The sequence below is a fragment of the Acomys russatus genome, chromosome 5 (assembly GCF_903995435.1).
Source record: "Acomys russatus chromosome 5, mAcoRus1.1, whole genome shotgun sequence".
Classification (NCBI taxonomy): Eukaryota; Metazoa; Chordata; class Mammalia; order Rodentia; family Muridae; genus Acomys; species Acomys russatus.
In genome coordinates, this window is record NC_067141.1 from 19,742,438 (window position 1) to 19,767,473 (window position 25,036).

Below are 25,036 nucleotides of genomic sequence, written 5' to 3' on the forward strand. Positions count from 1 at the left end.
TCTGTAGTGCAACACACACACACACACACATGGACACGGACACACACGGACACGGACACACAGGGGCGGGGGGGCGGGCTCAGAGGGAGGGAAGAAGAAAATTAAACATGCTAAATGAGGTTTGCCCTCTACAATAAAGACTTAGTGAGATGGCAGGTGACCCATGAGAAGAGAGATAAGTTACTCTAAGGAAGGCCAATTCTGAGCTTTGGGAGGTCCAGGGGCAGGAGAGTCACAGTGAGGTCAGTGTGTAGACATGTAATGAGATGATGAAAAAGGCTGAGATGAGCCTGGCTGGAGGACACAGACCTTGCCAGGCACAGAGTGAAAGCTGGTGTGCACTTAGAGACACAGGAGTCGGGTTTCAGAGCAAGGACAGGGAAGGGAAGGAAGACACAGATTCCTTCACTGAAAAGGCAGCGGGGCTGGCAGCAGCCTTCTCAACAGCAGCCAGCCAGTAATATCTTTAGAAGTCTGATAGAAAACTGCTGTCAACAGGAACTCCGCACCAGCTAAACAGTCACTCGAGAATTAGATGAAAATAAAGAGGGTACATTCATAAGCTTAAGGAGAATAGCCCAGAAGCCAGGAAAACTGCGCAACAGAAGCAGTTTAGCTGGATAATAAGTGAGCACCAAAAAAAAAAAAAAAAAGAGGCAAGACAAGTTCCTACACATAATAAACCACTGAGGACAAAAACACAACTTGATGGGTTTTCAAGTGAAATCAAAACTTAAGACAACAGCAGGAAGAGGCCATGCATGGGCTGAGATGGTGCTGTACTGGAGGACCCAGTGACTCTCCGAGGTGGCTATGGACACCAGCTCCCAGCAGGGGGAGCTTGTGAGTGCCAGCACATGGTCATTATGCCAAGCTTCTCATTTTGCCAATCAAATGTGTATAACACAATGACCAATTGTGGATAAAATTCTATTTTCCAGCTGGGCATCGTGGTGCACACCTTTAATCCCAGCATTCAGAGAAGCAGAGGCAGGTGTATCTCTGTGAGTTCAAGACCAGCCTGGTCTACCAATCGAGTCTGGTCTACAAATCGAGTCCAGCACAGCCAAGCCTACACAGAGAAACCCTGTCTCAAAAAACAAAACAAAATTTAAAAAAAAGAATCTATTTTCCTAGTAGCTGAAAGGTGGAACGTGCGTGTGTGGTGTGTGTGTGTGTGTGTGTGTGTGTGTGTGTGTGTGTGTGTGTGTGTGTACATGTATAGAGGTTGAATGTCAACTATACATAGCATTCCTCGGGAGCCATCAATCTCGTTTTGTGAGACATCGGTCATTGGCCTGGAGCTCTCAAAGTGGGTTAGGCTGGCCAGCCACTGAGCCCTGGGAATCCATCTGCCTGCCTCCCAAGATCAAGAATTGCAAGCACACACTGCTGTGCCTGAACCTTTCAATGGGTTCTGGGTTCTAATTCTGGTTTCCACGAGTGTGTGGCATTTCACCTATTGAGCCGTCAGAAAGGGGCCTCTCTGATGGCATGTGCGGCCAGGCAGGAACGGCCTGCTTTCTCTTCTCCTAAAGCTCCTCACTCGGCACCTCTTTATCAACCTGTAACCAAATAGAACACTTGGGGGAAATCCAGGTGCCAGCATGCACCTCCGAGGTGTGGATAGGCATCAGAGGACACCCAGCCACATGTGAGCTGGGCCATTGGGCTCCCATAGCTTTTAAGTTTTCTAAGTTTTGTCGCTTTCTTGTTTGGGGTTTTTTTTTTTTTTTTAACCACTTACTTCCCATCTCACCTTCAGTTCTAAATAATCTAATAGTAAACGAATTGAAAAACTATTACTTTCAGTATCGCTCCTGTTTTTGTTACTTCAAAAATGGTTAGCAAAATTCTATCAGTGTGCACGCTAGCTGAGGGCACAGTCACTGTCCTGGCTAATTCATTTCTGGTGGTTTCCCGTAGATTTGATCATGTGTCATGTTGTCTTGAGTGTGGCATTATTACTCACTTAAAGACTGTGGAACTTGCTAAGAACTCAAATTCTGGCCTCCAGAAAGGAGTGACTCACCCACATTGCCTCACTGCTCAGGATCCTCTGGGACCCACAGCAGAGTCTCTATCCCCACCAGAACTGGTCTTAAGACAGTTCACCACCTTCCGGTAATCTCTCTTTTCTAGGGGGAATCCCTTTTCTCTAGAGTATGACGTGATTTAGAGTGTATGGACCTGGTTGACCTGCCTCCCAGAATGCCCTGCCGTGCAGGTTTCTAAATGAGGAGGGGCAACCTCCCAGTTTCCATCCTAGAAGGGTCTGTGCAGAACCAGTTCAGGACACTGAGGCTAGTGTTTCTGCGCAAGGGCAGAGGGCAGTGGTCAGCTCCGGGCAGCTTGAGGCCCAAGGGTCCATTGTCCTAGGAGATGGTCTGGTTAGCAGAAGCATCGCTCGACCTCCCTCGGGTCGCCAAGCAATCCTCGAATCCACCAGCCCGTCCTCTCAAAGTCTCTTTCTAGCTTTGTCACCCACCTCCAGCATAAGAGACGGAAAGCGCACGCGTACCAAAGCCACTCCACCCCCCCCACCCCACCCCACCCCGCAGCTTGATGCCCTCGGGCTTCCGTAAGGGAGCTGCGTCTCCGTGGTGACGGCGTGCGCCGCGCAGCTCCTTTGTTAGGCGGAGCCTGAGCCTCTCAGAGGCGGGGCAGCCTGCGTGTCCGGGGCGGAGTCTCAGGTGGGCGGGGAGGAGGCTCGAAGGGGAGGAGGGTGGGATGGCAGCACTGTCGATCACCGCTGGCCGGCGGGACTGGATGGAACCGGCCAGCCGGTTGTTGGACAGGGTCGCAAACTAGCGGGCTCGGACTCTGGGGTTGAGGGGACAGGATCACCGGACAGTGGGTCTGGTCTGCTGGGGAGGGGCGGGGGAGGAAGGGTCCTGTGAAGGAGAGGTGACCACACCCCCCAGGTTAGTTCTGCCTAACCCAGCCCAGTGTGAAAACTATCACCTGTCCCCTGCTTCCCACTTATTAACACATTTTCCTTACAATGTAATCTACTGTAGGTAGAATTCTTTCCTCCTAATTCCAAGGTGAAAAAGAGAGGAGAGAGAGAGAGAACCATAGACTGTGCAAAGGCCTGGAGACCTTAGGGAGCCCACTCCTGGGATGGAGAGGAGGGACGAATCTCCTGCCAAGCCGACCAGGCTCCCTGTGAATTTGTACGCCCTTGAGACCAGCTCCTTAACTGCCAAGTTACCTTCTCCTTAAAGGGGATTGAGGCTTAGGCAATGTGCCAATCATTGGGCTGACTAGTTGACAGATGATTTTAAACCTATAAGCATTCCAGCCTATCTTTGCTTGGATTGTTTTTGAAAGTATACCATAGCTAAGCAAAGGATTTTTTAACTAAGATACAAGATTGTCCTTGCCCTGTTTTCTCCAGCGCCTTTCTGGTCTGGGCTGGGCCAGAGTTGGGCCAGGGGACTGTCTTTCCTGACTTCAGGGTCTCAGTCACAACAGGGAGCAGAGAACCAGGGCAGAGATAGGAACCGGTCTTACCAGAAGCCCCTCCCCGTTTTGCAGGTGGTTTGCAGACTTGAAAGGTTCCCTTCTGCTTTCATCCTAGCATGCTTGTTTCCCCTGGTATTTTCCAGTTAAACTGTAGTCAGGTGTATGCTTGCTTGTAATCTCAACACTTTGGGGGTAGATTCAGAAAGATCAGGAATTTGAAGCTCACCATGGTGAGGAGGAGGCCAGCCTGGCTACTTGAGCCCTCTACTAAATCGTGATCATCATTTTCTTGACATTTTGCGGGTATAGTGTAAGGAGCAGAGAATTTAACCCAATACCTGTGTTCCAGTATTCATAAGTTTAAAAGCCAAGTTCGTGGTACTGTTGTATTTTTCAGCAAGTCAAGCCCCTGCTGTTGTGCCCTAGCTATTCTGTCCCCCTACCATGTGACTTCTGGTTGCTAGGACACTCCCACCCCTCCTTCCTGCCTCCAGGTGACTCCATATATAGAAGAATGAGAGGTGGCCACTGGAGGGCTTCAGATGGAGGACACCAGCACCTATGCAATGGCCGAGGAGGCTGCCAGTGACCCCAAGGATGCTGCTAGTGACCCCAAGGATGCTGCCAGTGACCCCAAGAATGCTGCCAGTGACCCCAAGGATGCTGCCGCCGCCGCCAGGGATATACCTGCTTCCTTTTCCAGAAATGATGATGAAACAGATTTTGAGGGTTTCATCTTTTCTTCCTCGCCAATTTTAGACTTGAGTCAAAGAGGTCTGTGCTATTTGGGAGAGTTCTTTAAAATTCCCAACCTTCAAGTAAGTATCCAGATCCTGGGAGGGTGGGGCACACCGACACCTGCAGCCAGAAGCAGAACCAGCACTGGGCTTTTGTTGCTCTTGTTAGGAGAGGTGAATTCTAGAAGGAGCAAGAGGGTTAACTGGGGTTTCACTGGCTGACCACAACAAAGAGCAATTGAGATGTGGTGCCAGGCAACAGAGAGAGCCAGGTATCAGGATGGGGCAGCGTTCTCCAACCCATGGGTTGTATTTCTTCCTAAGAAAGCTGGGTGGACATCGCTGCTCAAACACCCTGGGTCTCTGATTTAAAGCGCATGGTCTTCTGCGGGCCACGGGCACTATGAAAACAGGTGGATCCTTTCATTTTCTTGATGCTGCACGCTGCTTTCCTTTATGTCAAGCCCTCCTTCGGGGCACTGCCTAGCAGTGCTGCCTTGTCTCTGTGCTTTCCTGAGCAAGCAGCATTGATGGCAGACCGGCTAGAGCAGCGCACTGGCCTGGTGTCCCAGAATGCATGTTAGTTGCACTCAGCTTCATCTGGAACCTAGAAAGAGTACTTGTGGCTTGTTGTAAGATGACAGAGTAACACACATAAAGACCTTGTCAGGGACTTCGCAGTGCTGAGGTAAGCTGTTCATTCTCCACCCAAGTCTGCTCTCAAGGCATGAGAACTAGCTAGCTAGCATTCTTGTGTTTTTTTTTTTTTTTTTTAAAGACAAGGTCTTGCCATGTGCCCAAATGGGCCTCAGGATCACAGTCCTCCTGTCCATGCCGGGCTGTTGATTATCACCAGCCTTTAGGAGTGCAATCTTAGTTACAGGGCCCCACCTCCTCTGGCTGCTGCTATTTACATGTCGCCTACTAATAAGAAAGCTCTCCAGTCTCAAGAGTCCAGCCAAGCCTTGAGGTACCCGTTGGCTTTATTCGAAAAGGAAGGAGGGTATTCCACGGTCCTTCAGGTCTAACTCAGACTCAGCCATCCGAGACGGCAGGTGTTGCTATGACTGCATCACTATGACAAAAGAAAGTCAGTGACGTCATGACTGCCAGGAGTGAATGGCTGTTAGGGCTCATGGGCTGCACTTTTGCAGCATGCAGCCATCAGTCCCTGAAGTTGTAAATCCCATGCCAGGGATGTTGATGCTCAGAAGACATGGAAAGAAACCCTCTTAACACTAGAACCCAGAGGAAGGGCACAGCAGCATGCAGTCCACTGTCTGCAGGCAGCGCGGGGTCAGCCTTGCCAGGCTTGCTGGAGAGGGATAGTGTGTTACCCACTGTGGTGTTCATTTTCCCATGTTCAGGAGGAACTCTGGTTTTCAGTCTGAGTATCAGGATTATCTTACATTGAGAGGAAAAGAATATGCCTCAACAGGTTAACGCCTCCACTCTACGCCGGGCGCGGTGGCACACTCCTTTAATCTCAGGGCCGCAGAGGTAAGCAGATCACCGTGAGTTCGAGGCCAGTGTGATCTACACAGTGAGTTCCAGGACAGCCAGGGCTAAAACAGAAATTTGTCTCGAAAAACAAAAAGCAAAACAAAACAAAAAAAAGCTTCCACTCTTAACAAAGGGTCAAGCAGGGTCATGATAGGGTTTTTCATTGCATGTCTTCAGTGACATGGGTGTGTCTATTCATGTGTCTAATGCAGGCATACACAGGTGTGTGGGGACATCTGCCACCAAATGCATGAAGTTGTCATGTACACATATGGAGGGGGATGTATCCTCACATGTGGATATGTATTATGTGCTAGGTGACGTATATACATGGAGGCACACACGTTCTATGTGGAGTGTGTATTCTGTGTTCTTTGAAGTATACATAAGCATCCAGTCCAGGTCATGTGTCATACCATGCACCCCCGTCACTCTGCTCTCTAGAGACCGTGCCAGATGCCAGTAGGCAGGAATGGTGGTTTCCAAACTCATGTTTTGTTTAAACACTTACAGAACACTATTATTCTAATTACGGTTCTTCAAGAACCTGGAAGTCATTTATATTAGGAAACGGGATACGTGGAAACCCTGACGGGGGAAGCTGCTGTGGCTCCTGGAGTAGGGAAGCAGCACAGTTGTCATGGCTGCTACACTCACATTTCCTGTGCCACCCAGCCAGGGAAGGCCCATTACCCCCACTCTGCAGGCAAGGACACCAGAGAACAGAGAGGTGCGGGAGCTTGCTCGGGATCCCATAGCTAGCAGGTTTTGAAACCTAGGCAGTTTGGGTTTAAGGTCAATGTTCTAGACATCTGATGCTGCCCCAAGGCAAAGTGTGGATACAGGCATAAATGTAAGCAACAACGATTTTGCAGCATATAGCCACAACATTGATGGAGACATACATGGGCCAGCAAGATGGCCAGGTGGGTAAAAATGGTTGTCAAGCAAACCTGGCAACCTGGGCGCCGTTCCCCAGAACCCATGTAAAAATGAAAGGAAAGGACTGGATCCACCAAGTTGCCATTTGATGTTTACACGTGTGCTGCTGCATGCATGCACACCATGCACACATGCAACACAATAATAATGAAATTTCTAATATACATTATCTATAAGACTATGTATAATATATATTTCACATATACATAATGTGTATATGTGCGTATAGATACATACACATATACGTGTGCATATATGTGGATATATAGTAATACTCAATAGAAAATTTCAGAAACCATGTTTTTTTTTTTAATTTTATTTATCTTATGTTTGAGTGCTCCATTTGCATGTACACCTGCCTGCCAGAAGAAGGCGCTAGATCACATATAGATGGTTGTGAGCCACCATGTGGTTGCTGGGACTTGAGCTCAGGACCTCTGGAAGAGCAGCCAGTGCTTTTAATCTCTGAGCCACCTCCCCAGCCCAACAAACCACGTTTTAATAACTTATGAAATGTATCCTTATGACCATTCTATTGCATTATTGGCTACTGTTACCTTCTTGCTGTGCTGCCTTCACCCACTACATGTCACCGTGGGAGTGCACAGACAGGAGAGCAGAATGTCCAGTGCTTTCTGTGGTTTCAAGCATCCTCAGCGGGGTAGGGGGAGTCTTAGAATATTACCCTGGCAAAGTCAGGGCAACACTTCACAGAGGTCATATCAAGCCGCACGTGTCATGTCTTCTTGCCTGTGTGGCTGCTCATCACAGATCATGCCACAGCACAATGTGTCTTGTGTCCTGTAGCTCTTCCCTGTAATTGCCAACTTTGAGTTAATCTGCTGTGGCTCTTACGGTTTGCTCACTGGGTTTGCTGAGAATGTGGCCAGGGGAAAGAAAACAGTCTTAGGTTTTAAATCTCTCTGATTCTTGTGTCCACTGCTTATTTGGTTTGACGTGTAGTTGTGGTTGTTTTAGTCCTTTTTGGAGATAGTTTTAAATTTCACTGGCTGACAAAGCATCCTCTGGTCCTCTTCTGTGGAAGCAATTGCACCTGCAGAGAAATTCGCTCATCGAGATTCCGTGGGATTTCTTCCAGTTGTTGCCCAACCTGACATGGCTGGACCTCCGTTACAACAAGATCAGGGCTCTTCCCTCTGGGATTGGCTCTCACAAGTAAGTGTCTGCTCCTTAGATGTGCAAGCAGGTCGTCAACTGGGCTGGGTCCTTAGGGGGCAGAGGCAGGGGGGATCTCGGTGAGTTTGAGGTCAACTTGGTCTACATGGTATGCTGCCACCTCAAAATTTCAAAGTCCAGATGGTTCAGACACAGCCCAGGGGTGCATGCTGACTGTGTCATGGTGGACTCTGACATGTAGAAATGGCAGCCTCATCACCTCTGCTAGAAAATCCACACAGTTTCTTCGGCAGCTGATTCTACCCTGACTCCGCTGTGGCAAGCTAAGATCAGAAATAACCTGGATATATAAAAACGCAACCATATGTTGCTATGGGCCCAGGGGAATCTCCCCTAACTCTTGGAGAAGAGTTTTGCCCCATTTTGGAAAGCTAGAAACCTCCAAGCAAGCAGTGTGGACCATCCTGCCACATTCCTGCCCCTCTACTTCTCTGAATTTTTTGGAATGCCCAGTTGCAGAGCCCATTCTTAGCCCACCCTTGACAGCCAGGCGTCCACTCCCTACCCCGTTGGCATGCTCACCACCTCCTTTCCTGGGTCCTCTCCATGCCACACATCCTCTTGTACCAGTGTTAGCTCTGACCTGGACGCTCACTTCAGACCCTTCTGTCACCTCACTGACTGTGGCAGAGGGAACAGGGCAGACGAGTCCCTGAAGCAGGAGGGAACTTACTAGGTGTCATGGACACGGTAGGAGACAAGGCTGGGGAAGGCCTGTAGGGTTTGGGAATCCGTCTTCTCAACTTTGAAATTTATTTGGAAAGAACTGAGCTCAGGCAAGGACAGAATTAGACTTGGCCCAAGATCACTGCCTGAGGAAGGAAGCTGTAGGGCCAAGGGTAGAAGGAGGGAAGTTTGGCAGGCAGCCAGGGCAGTGGTCCGTGTAGGAGGCTTAGCCACGCTGACTGCAACAAGGCCTCAAGGGACCTTAGAGCTGTTGGGATTGGCATTGACATGAGGCTGGAAAACAAGTCTTCAAAGGGTGACCCCAGTTCCCATGTAGGGGTGTCCCAGTGGTGGGTATGTAACAGCAAGCCTTGACAGCATAGCAAGCAACAAGCATAAAGTCAGCAGAAGTGACTTGCTTGCCCTGGGAGCGCCCTTTCTTAAGTATTGATCAAAATATATCGATTGGGTGGAAATTTTTAAATTCAAATGAAAAAAAAAAAGTGATTACTTCACACAAATGATGGTGACAGCAAATGCCCTTGCCTTTGGGTCTCCAGCTCAGCAGGAAGCAGCTTGCTTTTTGCTGTGTCTGCTCTAGGGTGTGCTCCAGGGACCCTTCTCTCTGGGGCTCTGGGGACCTTGGAGCCTGCAGGACAAGCCATGGATGAACTGATGAGGGGGACACAGGCCTGGCCAGCTGGTGGAGGGAGAGCAGAGGTGGGCCTCTTGGGTGGTGTTTCTGCCCACTCCTGTTTCTACCAGGTGCCTGCCCAGGTACCTGTCTAGGCCTGTGTCCTGTGTAGTGTGGCTTTTTTTCCTCACAAGGAAACTATCTTTTGTGCTGGGATATCTGAGTGGTTTTCATCCACAAATTATTTTATTGTTAACCCTCGGCCCAGTGAGTAGTCGTCCCTGGGGGTTAAGGTTACAGGAACTCGGCTGCTGAAGGGGCCGCTCCCTGCTTCTCTCCGAACGAGGTGCTCGGTCCTCAGATCTGGAATCCTTAGATTTTGACAGTCAAAACCAGCTGGTTTTGTGTTGTTTAATTTATAATTGAGCCTCTGATTTTAGACCCATTATGTCATTAAAATTGGATCCACTTGCTGAAGGGCTGAAACATATTAATTAGACATTTTAAGTAATTATGGGCTCATTAAAGGCTTTAAAGTTAAAAAAAAATAATTAAAACAATAGCACCATCAGAGACACCCCCCTCCACCATGTGTGGCTGTGTTAGCGTGGGCACAGAGATTAAAACAAAGCACGTTGATTCGTTCTCCTGAGGCTACAAGCTGGCAGGTGTGTGCACAGCTGTAAGTTGGTGCTGAGGTAACTGATGAGGATGGCCTGGCTACCAACAGAGCACACGGACTGACACAGGTTCATCATCACACGGGTATCACTATATAAGGTAGAAACCTCCCTGCATACTTTCAGATTTAAGAGTTGGTAAATATTACATTTTAAATAAATATTCTTGCAAAAGAAGCCACGCCAAATGGGCCGAGCCGGAATGTCTTTGGCTCTGGTGCGAGAGAAGTCCATGGCACGCTGCTTGAGTCACAGTCAGCTGCTCAAGGAGAGCTGGCACGTCTTGCTGGCTGTTTGCTTAGGAGCAAATTTAAAGGGCTCGCTAAGCCTGCGAGCTGGGTCAGGGACGGCTGCAGTAACTTGCCTCTGCACTTCACGTTAAGATCCTTGGGCATAAGCCGGGCGTGGTGGCTCATGCCTATAATCCCAGCACTCGGGAGGCAGAGGCAGGTGGATCGCTGTGAGTTCGAGGCCAGCCTGGTCTACAAAGCGGGTCCAGGACAGCCAAGGCTACACAGAGAGACCCTGTCTCGAAAAAAAAAAAAAAAATGATCCTTGGGCGGAAGAGTTAGCTCAGTGGTTGAAAGGGCTTGCTGCTGGGCTTGCAGAAGAGCAGCCGGGCTCACACGGTCCATTCCTGGCCCCCTCTGTAACTTCAGCTTCAGGGCATCTGACACTCTCTTCTGGCCTTCATGGGCACATGGGGCATGTACATACATTTAGGCCATAAAAACCACGCATACACATACATTTTTAAACAATAAATCTTTCAAAAAAGACACGTTTATTCATTTAAAAAAAAAAAAAGCTCCACATAAGGCATGGTGTGGTATATGCCTGTAATCTTAGCACTAGAGAGATAGAGACTGGAGGATTGTTGAAAGTTTGCGACTGCTCTGGTCTGCATAGCAAGGTCCAGGCCAGCCATGTTACAGGGGAAACCTCTGTCTCAAAAACAAGCTTCAAATAATGAGAATTCCTGAGAGAGCAGCGCCGCGGTGAATGAAGTAGGCACGGGCTGTGCTCCAGTGCAATGGGGCGTTAGCGCTCTCCACCCCAGCATGCCTTCTCTCTGCTTCAGATTCGTCAGGTGTGGCCACACTAAGCCCATCAGTCCAGAGGCCAGTGGTGTCAGCGTCATTCAGATGCTCTGGGTGAGGCTCAGGCCTAGAGCCCTGTCCTCTGCTAGCACGAGGCAGACCCATCTTCATGTGGATAGCACAGTGAAGGAACAGGCTGTCTGAGACCTTGTGCCAGATTTTGGCTGAGGGTCCCTGAGAAGTAAAGGAGAAAGGAAAAGCAGTAAATTAATAATGGGTACAGTCTTAAAAATTAAATATAAAAAACTAAAACAGGATAGGTGGACAGGGTAAGGACAGAGTCCATGTAGCACTCCTGTTGCCCTCTGACTCCCGGGCGTTTGCCAGAAATGCACGGTGCGGGTGTGAGGACATCTGTGACCCACGGTGCATGGTGTGGGGGTGTGTTAGGACATCTGTGACCCAAGAAAAGGAAAATGAGAACTTTTGACATATTTTACAGACGGCCATTTAATCTTCTTTCTAACATTTTTTTTTTTTCTCTCTTAAAGACATTTGAAAACTTTGCTTTTAGAAAGAAATCCTATCAAAATGTTGCCTGTTGAGCTAGGTAAGTACCAAAGCAATGAAGTGACTGGTGACTTTAAAAGCTTTGAAGTTTCCGGGGCTCGTGGTAGAGATGAGAGAGGAGACTGAAAGTCCCTCTCCCACATTATTATGTTTCCAGTCACTATGATAAAATACCCTGACAAAAGCAACTGAAGGGAGAAAAGGTTTATTTCGGCTCACGGTTCAAAGGTTTTCAGTGGGGAAGTGAAGGGGGCAGGAGTTGACATTGCATCCATAGTCAAGAGGCAGAAAGTGATGAATGCTGGTGTCCAACTCACTTTCTCCTTTCTCTACAGTGCAGGATCCCAGCCCTGGGAATGGTGCTACCCACAGTGATGGTGGAAGGGTATCTTTCTACTTCATTTACCCTGATCACCATACTCACTCTCATTCCCACCCCCACCCCCACCCCTACCCCACGCCAGCCATGTTCATAGGGCTGGCTCCAAGTTCCTTAAGACCTCATGCCTAGCCTACTCTCTCTCGTAGAGAAGTTGTTAACACTGTGTGCTGTCTGTGGCAAGGCCAGACTGAGCTTCACTTAGAGCACACAGCCTAAGAAAACCTGCCCGTACAACTCCGCACGCTACCATCGCGTGGCTTTGCTTTCCGTGGGAGCCAGGCCACTCTTGAGTCCTAGTTGCCTGGCGTCAGTGCCCTTCCTTAACCTCAGTTCTTTGGCTCACTTGTGCATCTGAGGCCCAAGTGGATGTGTGCGGCCATTCACGGCCTTGAATGCATCTTCTCTGCTGTCGACAAGGACGGTCATTTTCTTCTTTGCACATTGATCTGTTGGTCTCTGCTCTCATCTTTATTTAAATTTGCTCTGCTTTTTTTTTTTTTTTTTTTTTTTTTTAACTTTGTTGGGTTGGAAGCTTGAATTTTGATTTCCAGATCTCTCTTCTCTAACATATATTTGAACTGCACTTTGACCAGAAACCCTGCCTTCACTGCATCCATGGGCTCTGGCGTGGCATCCAACTCAACACTGTCTCTGGTGTGATTCACCCATGGCCTATCTGAAAGTTATTTTCTTCACTGCTGTGAGCAAATACCTGAAAGGAACAGCCTTGAAGGCAGAAGGATTTTTTTTTTTTTTTGGCTCGTGGCAAAGAGGGCATGAAGAGTTTGCTGTGACCCAAGTGTGCAGCTGGGACAAGTCAGGAAGCAGAGAGCAGGGAACTCTGGTGCTTTGCTCATGCTTGCTGCCTTTTGCCTTTTTAGTCAAAGACCCATGACTCAAAAATCCATGGTATGGTACCCTCCACATTCAGAGCGGATTCTCCCTCCCCGCACTTAAACCTCCCTGGAGACGCCTCATAGATGCTCCAAAGGCATCTCCTGGGTGATTCCAAACCACCCCGGTTAATTGTGAAGATCAGCCCAGCTTGCTGCTTAGCCTGTACACAACTAGAGCTTCTCCGTGTAGCTTTCTGTGGTGAGTGTTGCTTCCCCATTTAAAAAGCCAAGACTGTCAGGTAAAAATGCAAAAGCCAACTGTATGCAGCTCCCTCAAAGTTACTGAAATGCAGGAGGCTTGAGCACCCATGGCCAGAAGGAAAAGGAAGCTGTGTTCGGTGTCATTCTGTCACTAAAGCACTGGGCACTTTAGAGAGAGTGGGCAGATATCTTTGGCTTCCTATGCTTTCTTCCTGACATGAGCAGTTGGCCATGAAGCCCGTCTAGAAATGGGAATGTGGGGGAAGGTGCCCCAAAGGGTGAATATTGAGGAAATAGACTGTGATGTGGCTGCTTTTCACCCACCCTCGAGACTCCGGTAGGAAGTGGCTCCCTAAGACATTCTTAGAAATTGTCAATTCAACCCGGTTTGGTGACTCAGGCCTTTAATATCAGACATTTGGGACCTGAGACAGGAAGATTGCTCTGTGCTTGAGGACAGCCTGGGTTACATAGTGAATTCTGGGCCAGCCTGAGCAACAGTGGGACGAGACCTTGTCTCCACAGAAACAACAGAATAAACAAACGAATGACGGTTGTCAGTTCTCATGCCCTGTTCTCCCCTCACCCATTTCTTTTGAGACAGTCTTTCATAGCCCAAGCTGGACCTTGATTCCCCCCATGTAACTGAAGATAACCACAAACTCAGGAGCAATCTCAGGCATGTGCAGCCGTACCTGGTGTATGCTGGGCATGGAACCCAGAGCCTTGCACATACTAGACAGAACTCTACCAAGTGCGCTGCATCCCCGGCTCCATCAACACCCACTGCTGAGTTAGGTCCTCTGCTAAACTTTTGGATGCAATTAACGCCGTGTTTAGTTCAAGAACTGTTGGTATTTTTCCATACTTTCTGTTTTCATTATAGCATTCCTATTTGTTTAGGTGTTTTATTGTATTTTCCTCTAATTAGATAGACACCTTTTTCATTTCCTTGGCTATATTTATAATGGCTCTGATGTCTTTATCTGCTAATCCTGGCATCTGGGCTACCTAGAAACAGAGTCTGTGACACCTGTTTCCTCAATACAGGTCCCATTTTGTTTTTCTTTATACGTCATATAACTTTTATGTTACAAAGGGACATTTTGGATAATGTAGCCACTTTCTGCTATGAATTTCACTTGAAGGTTGCTATTTGGTTTATTTTTATTATCATTAACTATCTTTCTTACCTGTCTCCCCTAAAGAGTTTTGTTTGGCCTTTTTTGTTTTGTTTTGTTTTGTTTTTGAGACAGGGTCTCTCTGTGTAGCCTTGGCTGTCCTGAACTCACTTTGTAGACCAGGCTGGCCTCGAACTCACAGCGATCCGCTGCCTTTGCTGGGTGTGTGCCACCAAACCCGGCTTTGTTTGGACTTTTTATTACATTGATTTCATATGTGACTATGCAGCTGTGCTATGGCGTGAGTGTGGAGGTCAGAGGGCAACTTGCAGGCGTTAGTTCTCTCTCTCCACTATGTTGGTCCCAGGGGTGGAACTCACATTCTTAGTGGCAAGTGCCATAACCCAGTGAGTCATCTTGTCAGCCCTGCCTGAAGAGTTTTTAGGAGAAAACCTCAAGCATCTGTCATCTCTCCTGCCCCAAATTGGTTTAGGGTGTGGGGACGGTTGCTCTTCTCTTCCTCCTGGGTCCCTCTGTAAGAAGTGGAGAGTACTGAAGTTCCTCCTCCACCACAGGGCAGGTCACCACACTGAAGGCATTGAACCTGAGACACTGCCCTCTGGAATTCCCGCCTCACCTGATTGTGCAGAAAGGCTTGGTAGCCATCCTCACCTTCCTGCGCATCTGCTCGGTGGAGACTGCCTTCCCCGGAGACGAGTCGCCTCAGGGTTTGTAGAGAATTTTCTATGACTAGATGAAAACTAGGGGTGCCTCTTCTTCAGCCTCTGTGGGGCTCACATGGCAAAAGCTGGCCCCTACGCTGGCCCAAATGCCTAGCCCTGCCCTGGTTCAAGGCTACTCTGAGAAGTCTATACCTGTCTGGGTAGATGTGGTTAAAGGTCATGGGATAAGGCAACTGGCAAAGCCGTTGCCTCTGAGCCATTAGCAAGCAGCTGCTTTGAGGGGTCCCTGTGTTCCTCCAGACAAGGCTTTTAAAAGCGCCTCAAAACACATCCTGTTCCTGCCTAGATACCAGGAGCTAACTTAATAAACAACATGTGGTCCCCTTGTGGTGAGATGCTTAAACTATCCCATTTGGTCAGCATATTGACCATCCAGAGAGGAGGGGAGAGGAAGGGAGGGGAGGGGAGGGGCCTCTGCCTCAATCCATCATCAGTGCCCTGGGTTGCAATGTTTTAAAACACATTCATAAAGGGCCTTAGTTTTTGTCTCCAGAATCAGCTCTGAGACAGGGATTCAAGGGCCTGTGGGTGGTTTTGAGAGTGTCCCCGGAAACTTGAGAGAGACAGTGGCACTGGGCAGCAGGGAAGGCAAGGAGCTGCACTTTAGCAAGTCCCTGGGAGACTTGTGTGCAGGGGTGAGGGGTTGGGGTGGGGGCCAACAGGCTTATGAGATGCTGGTGTTAGGCCTCAAGGGTTCCTGTAACTAACTGCATGAGGACCTAGCTGAAGGCTCGTCCTTGGGTGGCCCCTCACACCAGTGCCTTAGACCGCCTATGTAAAGGCACATGATTTAGGGAAAAGCAGCACATAGCAAGACTCCAAGAGGTTGCAATGGCACCCCGAGCCCCTAAAGGACAGCTTGCAAAGGACAGGATAAAAGAGGAAAGCACTGCATGGCTGACAGAAGCAGGAGCACTCACGGGATTATGGATTACCGAGAGGCAAGAGTGAGGGGAGTTGAGGGGGGAGGGGCAGGGACTTGAGGCTACACCTGGGGCAAGCAGTTCTAAATACTAGAGGGCGGTGTCCATGCCGGATCCCAATGAGAAAGCATTCTGAGAGGAAATGTGCACTGTTGAGAAGTGGCAGTGCCATGAAAGGGAGAAGGAAGCTCCACTCCGAGCTGGAGCGGAGTAAGCCATAGGAAGTGGAGGACGCCACACTTCCGGGAAGGCACTGGGTCTGGCGCCAGGAAACAGTACAAGAAATGTCCCTGGGACAGCCACAGGTCTACAGTGATGTGATAGATGAGGGAAGTTAGTGTGGCCACCTGGCTCTGGGGTAGACTTTGTGACCAGAAGTCACTCCTGTTCTGATGTGTTTGGCACAAATGCAAGAAGAGGGCTGGTCAACGAAAGTTGACAGTGGTCAAGATGTTTACCAGAAGCTGCTAGATGGTGGCAGGGTCACTCTGCTTGACCCCATGCCTCAGCTCCTGCCCAGTCCTGCACCTCCTGACTCCTGGTCCTGAGCCTCTTTCCTTCTGAGGGCAAGTTTGCAGCCAATGTCCCCCCTGAGTGGATGCCACACTGACTCAGCAGTGAATTCTCTTTGGACTTGGTTTTTTTTTTTTTTTTTTTTCTTAGTAGTTCACACAGAACTAAAACCTTTAAAAGTCAGCAAAGTGTTGATAAAGAAAACAGGCACATGGGCTAGCTTTTAGCTGAAATAAAGGTTCAGGATATCTTGGGAAAGGGGAGCAGAAATGGTCATAAGGATGGAGAGAAGGCCTCGTGCACATGGGCTAAGACATACTGTGCCGTAAGTGGAGAAGGTATGAGGAGGTCAGGGCTTCTAAAGCAGTGTGTCTGTCCCCTGCCCAGCAGCTGCTGTGGGTCAATGGCAGCCTGTGGGGTCCAGCTAGTCCCAACCTGAGCGGACTTCCCTCCCACGTTCCATATACTCAGCAAAGGAACAAAGGCTGTGGCCCTGACCTCTAGCTCATCCTGGAGTATTGACTTACTGGCCGCTGTTGTAGGCAACGTCTCATGTTGGTATGACAAAATGCCTGGCAACAGTAACCTGAGGAAGAAAGACTTAGGTTGGCTTTCAGGGCTTTGAGGGGATGCAGGCCATCAGGGGGAAGCCATGGCAGCAGGTGCTTGAAGCAGCCAGCCACAGTGTGTCTGCAGTCAGGTGGTAGAAACCGATGGACGCTGATACCCACCTACTGGGTCCCTGGCCCAATGGCTGGAGCCACCTGCTTTTAGGGTGAATCTTCCCTCCACAGTTCAACCTCAGTGGAAACAACCTCACAGATACACCCAGAGGTGTGCCTCCCGGGTAATTCTAAACCCAGACAAGTTGACAGTGAAGATTGCCCCCCCCCCCCAACACTAAAATGTCGTTTTACTCCACCAGAAGTCTCAGCGCTTAAGATGGGCCTCAATGACCTCCCATACCCCATCCTTGGTCAGCCCTATAAAGGCGTTTCCAATGAGAAAGGCCTTACTGGCCCAGGCGGCAAGGCGGCTGTGGCTAAGGAGAAGGCCGACTTCTTCCCACCTATGGAGAAGCTAACCCTAAGCGAGCTCCGCAAACCCAGTGCCTCCTCTGAGAACTGGCCCAGTGAGGAGGAGATCAAGCGCTTCTGGAAGCTGAGGCAGGAAATTGTGGAGAATGAGAAGGCGGAAGTTCAGGAGAAGAAGCTCTTGGCTATTGAGCTGCCTCCAAACCTCAGAGCGGCACTAAACGCCAAGGAGAAAAGGAAGCAGAAACCGGGGTCCTTAGTCAGGTAAGGCAGCACACTGAGGCACACATCCTGACCTACAGAGCTGTGAAGTTATGTCATAATCTCCTCAAGTACAGCGTCCACTTTCTAAAATGCTTGTCTGTTCTAAAAACCATTTTTTAGTGTATGTTGAACCAGCCCTGACTATAGAGCCAGAGCAGACAGACCAGTGTCACAGAACACACTTGGCAGAGTAGGGCATGTTGATGGAGTTCAGCTCACGTGTAGTGTGTAATGTGTGTGCACAGTGTGTGACTGTATGGTGCTGCCTGTATCGAGAATGGGAGTGTGTTCGGTCCAGCTCACACATCCTCCAGAGGTGTGTCATCATAGCTCAGGGAACAAGGCTAGGCTCCTGGGGGTGACAGTCTTAGAACTAACAGTAACCAGTGGTTTAAAACTCTATATGCGCCTTTAATTCCAGCACTTGGGAGGCAGAGACAGGCAGATCGCTGTGAGTTCAAGGCCAGCCTGGTCTACAAAGGGAGTCCAGGACAGCCAAGACTGTTACACAGAGAAACCCTGTCTGGAAAAAATAAAAAATTAAACAAAACAAAAACTCTATCTGGGAACTTAGGAAACTATCACAGGAGCTGTGACGTCTGAAGATGACAGGCAGAGGCCTGCTTGGAGAACAGCTGGCTCTTTAGCTAAACTGTGGTTGTAAGCACTGTCAGTGTTATTTGCTGCCGGGGGTTAGAGGGGGGGGGGGTCATATATGCAGATGTGTGGATGTACTTGCCAATGTGTGCGCATATGGAGGCTAAATGATGACGTCAAATGTCTCACTCTCCACTTTGATCTTTGAGACAGGGTCTCACCGAACCTTCTTCGCCTTGCTCTTTCTTTTTTTGTCTTGTCCTGTTTTGTTTCGTTTTCTTCCGAGACAGGATTTCTATGTGTAGCCATTGGCTGTCCTGAACTCACTTTGTAGACCAGGCTGGTTTCAAACTCACCTGCCTCTGTCTTCCCGAGTGCTGGGATTACAGGTAGGCACCCCTACTCTTGAGTGCCTGGGAGCTAAACTCAAATCTTCACACTTGTGTAGCAAGCACTATTACCCACTGAACCATCTCTGCAGCCCCTGGGTTTGAACACTTAACGAAACCTTAAAACAGTCATACATGTTACAGCCAAGAAGTTCTGGCACCCTGCACCACAGCATGTGTTCTTAGTGACCCGGGGCTTCTGGAATGTTCTCAGTTTGAAATCACAGGCAAAGAGAGCAGCAGCAGTCTATCTGCTGTTCAGAAACCTCTTCCCTCCCTCTTACCCACACTGTGATGAGTAATAATGACAATTTATTCCACCAGACATGGTCCACTCTCTAAAACTTCATAAGTTTGTCTCTCTGTCAAACATAGATACCAGGCCTCAGCCCTGGGAGATTGTTGTGACTTGAGAAGTTGGAACATTCAGTGTGTGGCCACACTCCCTCTAGTTCCCTCTGCTGACACTGTGTCACCTCCTGGTGTTCTTTCAGTAGCTGGTGGACATCTGGAAGACAGAGTCCTCAATTGACATGGATCGTACTGAAGCTTTCCTTAGATTGCTATAGCTGGGAGCAGTGATGATTTCAGTATGCAGTGGACCTACCGGGCCTGCTTTTAAAGTTTTCCTACCGGGAGGCAGAGGCAGGAGAATCTCTGTAAATTCAAGACCAGCCTGGTCTACAAAGTGAGTCCAGGACAGCCAAGATTACACAGAGAAACCCTGTCTCAAAAAACAAAAAATAAAAAATAAAAAATTCCTGTAATTTATTAGGGGAAGGAACTGGGGTCTTAGTTTTGGCTTTTTACTTGTAACCCTTCTTTGTTTGTTTGTTTGTTGTTTTTCTGAGACAGGGTTTCTCTGTGTAGCCTTGGCTGTCCTGGAATTTACTTATAGACCAGGCTGGCCTCGAGCTCACAGCCATCCACCTGCCTCCCTGAGTGCTGGGATTAAAGGGGTATACAACCGGGTTCAGCTTGTAAGCCTTCTTTTAAATCTGTATATAGTCAGCATTGTATCTCCCACTGGTGTGAGTGAGACTCATAAGTCACATTTTCAGCCATAAACATCTTGTGATTTTTAGAAAGAAGTCCACTTCCTTCAAAGGCATCTTGCCTAGCCTCCCTTCAATGTACCAAAACACAGTTCCTACAAAAAGGCTAGCTGAGAGTCACACAGCCGCTCTCCAGGAACTCCAAGAGAAGGAGACACTGCTGGAGCAGCGGAGGAGGTGTGTACCTGGGATGGGATAACGTCAGGAGTGGGGGACTTCCCGGCGGCCAACCAAGCTGGTGTGGTCTTGTCACCAGCCTCAGACCAGGTCTGGTGGCTTCTGTTCTCCCACTCAGTCCAGATCAGCTTCCCTCTTTTGGAAGCTTTTTCATGCTTCCATGGTCTGCAGTTCTCTGACGTGCCCAGGCCCTTGCTCGGCAGCACAGCATGGTAGTTAAATGGGTGTCCTTTGAGCAGTTTATTGTCCCCTGCCTTTTCCCAATGCATGCTTGCCTGCCTGCGTTTTTCCTAGTGCCTTGAACTTTCCAAGCGCCAAGTACCTGCCTTCTCCCCTGCTAGTCCCTAGGGGCCTGCCATCATATCTAACGAATGTTGTCAGAAGTGACTGTCACCTGTGAGCTTCTCTCATGTTGGTGGCACGCTGCTGACACACTCCCTACCCTTGGGTTCACAAAGCCAGCTTGTCACTAATCCATTCTCAACAACTATTCTCTGCTCTACAGCTCCACTGACAACCCAGCTGCAGCTAACCAGTATGGACCACGCCCACAGTACCACACGACCCCAGTATTCATGGTTGGGTTTGGCCAGTGGGGGATCCCAGTAGACATGTACAAGCTGGTGAAAACAAGGATTGGCTCTCGATGTCCCTATCCTCTGTGAACTTCCTAGTCACACCCCACACACTGCCTTTGACTTCCTCCTCTCTCCCACTTAGTTTTACTGTCCCTCCCCTGCCCCCTTCCTGTCCTGTCAGGATCTGGCCACATCAGGCTCAGGTCCCTGAAGCTGCCCACTCCTCCCCCTCTGAAGCCTGGCTATAAATAAACCTCCTGAGGCCACAACCAGGAAGTCTGCCTCTGTTTGTCTGGGAACTGACGGGGACAGACTGCTCACAAGCAGCATCTGTGGTGGCCCATGGCTGGCATCTCTGCGGAAGTGCACCCTGCATCCAGGGGGTGTCTCAGTTAGAATCTGTCTAACCCTGTCTCTGCTCAAAAGAAGCCCATGTGAAGGAAAGAGGAGGGGAGGGAAGGGGAGGGGACTGGGAGGGGAAGAGAAGGGGGAGGGGAGGGGAGGGGCAGCAGAATTGAGGAGAGGCACTACCAGCCTCTTACTAACTCACTAGGGACGGATAGATGGAAGGCCTTTGGGAAGCTGAAGTGGCTCCAGATCTTGCGAGCTCTACTTGAAGTAACTTACAGCTTGTGACTTTAATGTGTCTCTTCTCCAGAGACAAGAGAGTTCTGCAGGAGTGGAGAGAGCAGACCCAGCTGATGAGGAACAAGAGGGAGCTCAATAAATTCCAGCCTCCAAATAGGAACATGGTACGTGGGTGGTAGAGGAGGTGGTGCTGGTCCCGTGTGTGAGCAGGGTGGGGCTCACACAGCATGTCCAGGGCCATCCCTCTAAGTTGGTGGCACTGCACACAGTTCCACCCTGTGAGCATCACAGCTGAGTGCTCTGTGTGCAGGCCCTGGCCTTTGAGGGGGCCCTCTGCCCACCGATGACTCGGTCCATCTGAAGGACTCAGTGCTCAGAGAGGAAAACAGGGAAGGACTTGAGGGGGAAGCTCAAACACCACTAGGTTGAGATGTGTCTGTGGGCTTTGTCCTGTAAACTGCACCCCCTGGGCCAGTCACTTTGGGACCTAAAGAACAGTGGCCTTGCAGCTGGTCCCTAATCCCAAGGTCCTCCCTCTCAGACTGTGTTTCACAGGATGTTTGCACAGTACCCCTTGCAGATCCTAGTCCTGTAGACCACAGGGGACAATCAGCACAGAGAGCTGGCTGCTCTTCCAGAATGTGCCTGGCATGCTCTGTACTTGGGCCCAGACAGGCAGGGTGCTTCTTAGAGTGATTACAAATGCTTTTTCTTTTTTTTTCTTTTTTTTTCTAAAAAAATATTCCCTGTGTCTGGTCAGGTGATGGCGATATACATCTTTAGTCTGTGAACATGGGAGGCAGAGGCAGATGTATCTTTGTGAGGTTGAGACCAGCCTGGTCTACAGAGCACATTTCAGGACAGCCAGGGCTACACAGAGAAACCTCCTATGTTGAAAAACAGAACAAAACAAATAGTTTCCCATGTCAAGTAAGCTATTGGTTAAGTCAGTAGCTTAAGGAAGGTCTCAAGACCTTACACAGGCTATTCGAACCTAGCTATGCTGGCCTGCAGATCTTCATTATAAAAAACAAAACAGCCGGGCGTGGTGGCGCACACCTTTAATCCCAGCACTTGGGCGGCAGAGGCAAGAGTATCGCTGTGAGTTCGAGGCCACCCTAGTCTACAAAGTGCGTCTAGGACAGCCAAGGCTACACAGAGAAACCCTGTCTTGAAAACAAAACAAAACAAACAAAAAGACAACAAAACAAAAAATCTCAAAACTAATTTTAGAATTTATAGTAAAGTTTTGAAGTCAGTGCAGAGTTCCCTCCCTCCTTCCCTCCCTCCTTCCCTCCCCATCCCTTCTTCCCTCCCTCCTTCCCTCCCTCCTCCCTCTTTCCCTCCCTCCCTTCCTTTGAAGCTGACACCCTCCCATATCACAGAGCAGTTCTCAGAATAGGCATGCCTGGTCCTGCAATATAAGGACCCAAAGGAAGACTGCCCCTCACCAGCCTCTCCACAGACACCTGATCTGGTGGGGTCCTCTTGTCACCTGGCATCCATCGTCTCTGGTGCGCTCTAGCTGGGCAGTTCTATCTCACAGTCTGCCCTGACGTGATGCTCTGGGCTAGTGCTGAGCAGTGACTTTTGCAAGTTGTGTTTCCATCTGATTTCACTTCCTAGGCTTTAGTTAGAGGTTTGAACCAGGGGCAACGATGTATCTTTCTCTGAGCAGCCGTGTGTGTGTGTGTGTGTGTGTGTGTGTGTGTGTGTGTGTGTGTGTGTGTGTGTGTGTGTGTGTGTATCTGTGTGTGTCTGTGTGTGTGTGTATGTGTGTGTCGGGAGCGGGCGTGTCACAGTGTAGCCAGCTGTGATAGTTTGAGAATGGCCTGTCCAGGTGCCTGTGTGGTCCACAGTTGGTGAAGCCCTTTTGGAAAAATTAGAAAATGTGGCCTTGTTGGAGGAGGGGCCTCCAGGACTGGGCTTTGGGGTTTCAAAAGCCCACACCATTCCCAGTTAGCTCTCTTTCTACTTCATGGTTGCCTCAATGTATAAGCTCCCAGCTACTGCTCCGGTGCCATGCCTGTCTGCCTGCCTACCTGCCTGCTGCCATTCTCCCCACCAAGATGTCCATGGACTAACCCACTGAAACTGTGAGCAAGCACCCACTAAACTCTTCCTTTAAAAGTTGCCTTGGCCATGGTATCTCTTTAAAGCAATAGGAAAAATAAGACACCAGCCTTGATCCCCTGAAGTCACGCTGCCCTCCCCTCTGTGGCTGACCCAGGCCTTGGGAGTCATTCTCTACCAGGGCCCTTCATCACCAGCTCTGCAGTAGGGCCTTGCTGATAGCCTGTCATGCCCCTTTGTTACTGAGTTCTGGTGAAACTTGTCTAAGCAGAGACCGTTGTTGAAGTCTTAGCAGGACCCATTGTCACTGACGTCTGCAGTAGGGCTGGCAGCTGATGGCTGGCTAGGCTTCAGTCACTGTTCTTTTACCACCTAACATTCCCCAGGCTGCTGTTGTTCACCTAACTCAAACAATGGAAAAATTCAATATGGTAGACTATCCCAGGAGAGTGACAGAAAATACAGAGCGGGGCTTTCATATGCTGATGAAGATAGGGTCCCTGGGTGGTGTGGGTCCCCTGCTCATGGCCAACAGAGACACAGCTCTGCCACCTGTGTACACTACTAGATATCTGGACAAAGGAGTGCCCATCACCTGGGATGGAAGTTCAAGAGATTTGGGCTCCTCCAGCCCAAACAAGACCTGTTACCTGATGTCACATGCATTTCTTACCCAGGAAGCTTTTCCCAAGAATAGCTCCTGGCCGGGCATGATGGTTCACGCCTTTAATCCCAGCACTCAGGAGGCAGAGGCAGGTGGATTTTTGTGAGTTCGAGGCCAGCCTGGAATACAAAGCAAGTCCAGGACAGCCAAGGCTCCATAGAGAAACCCTGTCTCGAAAAACAAAAACAAAAAACAAAAATAGAATAGCTCCTTAAAGTCATCCTGGACCCTGAAACAGGATCTTCCTAAATAATGTAATCAGGGCCAGGGAGGCTTTCGGGGAACACGTGCTGAGAGCCAGCCTTGGTCGCTCTGTTCATCCTGAAGTTGCTTTGTTCTGGTCCAACATGGTACCTCCTTCTGCACTGTTGTGTAATGTCAGAGAGGCTGTGTGTTACTGATTCATTTAACACTTATGTTGTACTATGGCTAAGTGTTCACTTTTGTATACATTTTTTTTCTGTATCCCTCAGTTTTTTATAGATGTAAAGAATTAAAAACATTTTTATCAGCCAGGCAGTGGTGGTGCATGCCTTTAATCCCAGCACTGGAGAGGCCAGCCTGGTCTACAGAATGAGTTTTAGGACAGCCAGGGCTACCCAAGGAAAACCTGTCTCAAAAAAAAAAAAAAAAAAAAAAAAAAAACAAGAAAAAAAGAAAGGAAGAAAGAAAGCAAAGAGGGCTGGAAAGATCACTCAGTGTTTAAGAACACTGACTGTTCTTGCAGGGGACCTGGGTTCAGTTCTCAGTACCCACATGGTAGCTCACAACTGTTACTTTAGTTCCAGGAGATCCAGTGACCTCTTCTAGTCCCCTTGGACACCAGGCACACACATACATACATCCAGGCAAAGAACTCCATACACATAAAATAAAAATAAACAAATATATATACATGTTTTTCAAGAAAGGGTTTCTCTATGTCACCCTGGCTATCCACTTTGTAGACCAGGCTGGCCTTGAACTCACAGAAATCCGCCTGCCTCTGCCTCCCGAGTGCTGGGATTAAAGGAATGCATCACCCCACCCAGCTCATCAGAAATGTTTCTAAAAGAAATGAAAGATTGAAAGAGAAACAGACAGAGGATGTCACAGGCAGTTCATTAAAAAATGGCTAGAAACCCAACAGGCTTGAGCTGCCCCGACTGTCCAGCCAAGAAATCTGTGAGCACAGCTCCCAGCAGCCCCCTAGAAAATCATCCTAATAATGGGGCAAGCCAACTGAGCGTGGCTCTCAGTTGGTGAGTGTTCTCCTAGCATGCACAGAACCCTGGGTATGAGCACCACAGAAACTGGGCATGGTATTGTGGTATAGGCCCATAATCTCAACACTTGGGAGGTGGAGACGGGAGAATCAGCTACAGATCCTGTTTGAGGCCAGCCTGGGCCACATGATGCCTT

General features: G+C 49.1%; 1 protein-coding gene across 1 annotated transcript; it reads left to right on the forward strand.

Moving 5' to 3' along the window:
- The first annotated feature begins 3,863 nt into the window (after positions 1-3,863).
- On the forward strand, positions 3,864-20,744 carry Lrrc27 (leucine rich repeat containing 27). The gene is given in 7 exon segments (XM_051145544.1): positions 3,864-4,286; positions 7,696-7,826; positions 11,419-11,477; positions 14,613-14,765; positions 17,142-17,509; positions 19,622-19,732; positions 20,238-20,744. Coding segments are annotated over 7 exon segments (1,419 nt in total). The 5' UTR covers positions 3,864-4,010; the 3' UTR covers positions 20,559-20,744.
- The last annotated feature ends 4,292 nt before the right edge of the window (positions 20,745-25,036 follow it).